At 44.5% G+C, this 4534-nt stretch overlaps 1 protein-coding gene across 1 annotated transcript; it reads left to right on the top strand.

Annotated features, from left to right (window-relative positions):
• The first annotated feature begins 1298 nt into the window (after positions 1-1298).
• On the top strand, positions 1299-2642 carry LOC146179170 (putative G-protein coupled receptor Mth-like 3). Its single transcript, XM_084580133.1, has one exon. It carries the CDS (start codon positions 1299-1301, stop codon positions 2640-2642), a length of 1344 nt encoding a protein of 447 aa, XP_084436259.1.
• The last annotated feature ends 1892 nt before the right edge of the window (positions 2643-4534 follow it).

Here is a 4534-nt window from a genome sequence, read left to right as displayed (position 1 = left end):
GCGCACTGAAGCAAGGTTGACATTTTTGTACCTAATATACAACAATCTGATTAAAATTACCTCCATGATTACATTACTCCTGTTTCGTGCGCAAGTACGAGTTTTAATCATGGAAAAATGCTAGAAGAAATGCGAGCATACTCTAATACAGTTAAGCATTCTTTTTTTGTCAAAACAATTGCAGTGTGGAATGATCTGCCGATGTGTGTAGTAAACAGCCCGAATGTAGAAATGTTTATTGATAACTTGAGAGCCTCTCGCATGTGAAACCTTGTTTGTTTTTTGCATCATCTGTTTTTCCTTCCATGAAGCTCGTGTAACTTTGTTGTACCTTTTTTGATTGTATCTTCGCTCACCCCTGAACGACTCCGCAGTATTACTAAATAAACTAAAATAAACCGTTACTGGCGTTGCTAAATTGAAGGCTACAGTTATAATGACGGTTACATACTAAGTTTTTACTCCAAAGCGCAGGAAGAAATTGTAAACAGATGTTTTTACCTAAGTCTTCGAGGTAATAAATGCCATTAGCCTGCAATAACCCTGAACGGTGACTAATACGAAAAACGTTGTGAGTAAGTATACCTCACAGCGTCCTTCAGCCCCTTATCGAGACTATACAGCATCGTGTTCAGTAAATGTGTACCAAATAATTTATTTATTTATTCAATTTATTCAAAGTACCCTTCAAGGTCCTCTTTCGAGGCTATTACGTAAGGGGGGAGGCCAAAAATATAACTCTCAAGTTACAACCTAACATCGCATACTGAAATCTCGCCCTGACTAAAGATTAGCAGATAATTCATTGCATGCTGAGAAGTACATTCTAAGGTTTTCACTATAAATTGCAGAGTACGATACGCTGAAGTGTATGCCGCTAACATGTATTCTCCATGATGCAGTTCTACTGAGTGTGGTGATTTCATGCCGATTGAAGGCCCACTTTGCAATGGCGTGCAAGAAACTGATTCAGTATAATTAAAACATAGTTCTATATTTTGTTGATGTTGGTGAAACTGAAGGCTTACATTTGGCGGCAAGAAAAAATATGCTTGATCCCGTTGAATCCGGTTGCTCACACTTTCCTTTTATCGGTTTCCCTAGCATAACGCTTGGAAGAGTGCTTCACGCAATTACGGTACGCTGTTAGATAAATGAGCTGAGAAAAGTTCTCTTGCTAAAGCCAGTGACACCAGAACTCTTTCCCTTATTATTGCAGGAACGCCTTTTGCGCAGTTTGCAACAATGACAGCGCCAATGCCACCTTCTGGATTCCGGCATCATTTCAAAACAAAATCATGGTCTACACATCTCTACCCTATTTGGTGAAGAGTAACCCTGAACTTCATCTAAGGCCTTGCAGTGAAAACAGGCCGATAGAAGCATGTCCAAGAGGTACGGCTGAAGCATTGACCCGTAAATGCAAACTCTACTACGCACCAGTCGAGCATGAAAATAACCCAGAAGAGCCGGTTTACAAGAACGTCTACTGCGCCCTGTGTACCGGGGCCGATTTGTTCAACCTTTCCTGCAGACCAACTATATTGCTGCCATCACCGGCACATGGCGTTATACCGACCATGCAAAGACCAAGTTTAGCCGCTTTATTCAGGCCCGTAGTGAGCACGCCCAACTGCTACGCCCTGTATGACGGCCACTGCTACATTGCCCGGGAAGAGCCAATTTCCAGCGCAAAACACCTTTCCCACGGCTACATAGAGGGCGTCACTGAAACGGTGTCGGCGAAACGGTGGCCGTTAGTAACGTACAAACCGAAGCGACCCGACTATTCCAGCCTACAGAACTACGTAACGCTGGTCTGCACATCGCTGTCGATATGCTTCCTGGCGCTCAAAGTTGTAGTGTTCGGTGCCTACAGTGACGCCCGCTCCGGTTCGTCCACCTGCACGTTGTGTCTATCCTCGACGCTTTTGATCACCCAGGTCCTGTTCCTTCTGACGAAGGGCGTCGACCTATCGGAAGACACGTGCTACGCGGGCGCGGTGTTCGTGCACTACAGTTTCCTCTGCACCTTCTTCTGGACGTGCGTACTGTCGTTCGATATCTGGAGGAGTCTCACCACTGTCAGCGCGAATTCATCTCGCAGCACTCCTTTGGCCACCTACGGGCTGTTCGCCTGGGGTTCTCCTATGGCCGTTATCGCCATCGCTTTGACTGTTGACCAGACGGCCCCCGAATCAGCGCTGTCACCTGGCTATGGCGAAACGGCGTGTTTCATTTGTACTTTCTGGGGCCAGGTCCTCTACTTCCAGCTCCCCATGGCGTCGCTTGTGCTGTTCTGCCTGTTCATGTACCTCAGAACTGTGTGCTATATTCGAAGCACCTCTTCCGCAGTACAGGGCTCGAGCGGAGGATCGGTGTCCGGGGAAGAAGACGGTGCGAAAGACGGTCAACAGCGAGGCTGCATCGGACTTTTCGTCAGCTTGGCTCTCGTCATGGGCCTTCCCTGGGCTCTGGTACTTATTGGGGCCTTTGCCGAGTCTGCAGTGCTCGATACCATAGTGAACGTTTTGGTAGGGTCTCAAGGGGTCTATCTGTTCTTTATTTTCAGGGACTATCGCTACATTTGGTCATCGGTTTTGAAGGTTTGGAAATGGACAGCTCCAAAAACAGAGGCCTGAATAGCCACTTCGCGAAGACACCACTAATGTTTGTGTTTTTTTCTTTTTCTGTTATAGCAATGCTTTGTAAACACAATTCAGATTGCAGTTAGATTGATTGTGCCACAGTGTTTATGCAGCACGCGTCCTCACAGACAGGAACAGTCACCTCAACATAATTACTGACTGATGCGCCGAATCTTCACTTACTCATAGAATGCGCACATGTGCGTTTCATACTCTATGCATACAGCGCATATGTCAAGACGGACGTAGGCAATCCCTGTGTAATCGCATTCTGGATGCAACACCACAATGCCGTCGGGCTTCGGCTATTCGCGCCCAGAAGTCGTGATCTTCCGCATAAACCGCCTAACATGAGGCCGTTGCAGCATGCTCAGACAGCACACACGACGTCGAGTGCCCAGTCATCGTTCTCGTTATTGCAGACATCATTTCTTTGTCAATCATTTATAGTACAACTTGCGCAAATTCAAAAGATGGGCATAACCAATTTCTACAAGGAAGCCGCTAGCTAACTCCGTCTTCTTCGCAAAAATAGTTTCCAACTGCCCACATCCCCTGTGGTGCCAATTACTGGAAACGAGTGATTGAGTTGCGTCGGGGAGTTCGTCCGAGATTTAGGCTTCCGGGCGCCGACGAACGACTTCCAGTGCCTCCACCCAGCATATAGTGTGCGGTAGTATGTGATGTTAGGAAGATAGTGAGAGACCGGAAAGCGTGGCGTGATATGGTCCATAGGGTCACAAAGAGTCGGACACGACTGAACGACTGAACTGAACTGAACTGAGTCGTTGCTTAGCTAAAACCCTCAGCTACCGCACTATCACACAAAAATTAAGGGAACGTTTAAGCTCCGCCGCAAAGGGTATGAAGTAATAGTAAATACTCACGGACGATGCTTTTTCGCTGATTATTTTTTTATCTTCATTATTTTATTGTTTTATTTTTTTTATAGCCTGCTGGGCGATGATGTCACCGGTAAGCTCGGATGTCGCGCTTCTGGAAATTTTATGAGTGCGAGTGCAGGAACTCCACTGTTGAGGGAAAGACGCAATAGCACTTCACACATATGGAGAATGTTTTTTTACAGTTGTTATGTTTTAATCTTTTTGTTTTATTTTTATACACCGATACTTAGTATCAGTAAACATTAATTCCATTACGAGAATTTCGACACCTTTCTGCGCTCATTTTTTCATATTTCTCATTTTTTTTTTCAATTATTTCAAATAACTGACCAAATATACACTCAATTTTCTTAGTAAGCATCATCAACATTGAATTTTCATTCTGAGCATTCTGAAATCTTTGATTCCCCCTTTTCCAATTTGTTGTTATTAAATTATTTCAATTCAATAATTGAGCAATTACACACTCGACATTTATTAATTAAAATCAGCAAGAATTAGTTTTTTTTTTCATTCTGAGCAAGTGGATACCTTGATGCCCCTTCAATTTTTTTTTATTTTTTTTTTCAGTTATTTCAATAATTCATTAATTACACACTCTAAATTTTTAATTGGAATCATCAAGCATTGACTTTTTACCCCGCCGGGGTGGCGCAGTGGTTACGACGCTCGACTACTGTTCCCAAGGACGCGGGATCGAATCCCGGCCTCGGCGGCAGCTTTTCGGTGGAGGCGAAAAGCAAGGCGTCCGTGTGCTGTGCGATGTCAGTGCACGTTAAAGAACCCCAGGTGGTCGAAATTTCCGGAGTCCTCCACTACGGCGTCTCTCATAGCCTGAGTTGCTTTGGGACGTTAAACCCCACAAACCAAGCATTGACTTTTCATTTTGAGAATTTTGACACCTTCCAACCCCCTTTTCCCATTTTTGTTTTCATTTCTCATTTCTTCCATTCATCAATTAATCAATTACAATCATTTCAT

The sequence above is a fragment of the Amblyomma maculatum genome, chromosome 9 (assembly GCF_055883805.1).
Source record: "Amblyomma maculatum isolate TAMU_Amacu chromosome 9, ASM5588380v1, whole genome shotgun sequence".
Lineage (NCBI taxonomy): Eukaryota > Metazoa > Arthropoda > Arachnida > Ixodida > Ixodidae > Amblyomma > Amblyomma maculatum.
This window is presented reverse-complemented; position numbering and strand designations above follow the sequence as displayed.

Bases quoted from the DNA above. Each gene is read 5' to 3' on its own strand.
- LOC146179170 (XM_084580133.1), top strand. From the start codon at position 1,299: ATGGTCTACACATCTCTACCCTATTTGGTGAAGAGTAACCCTGAACTT.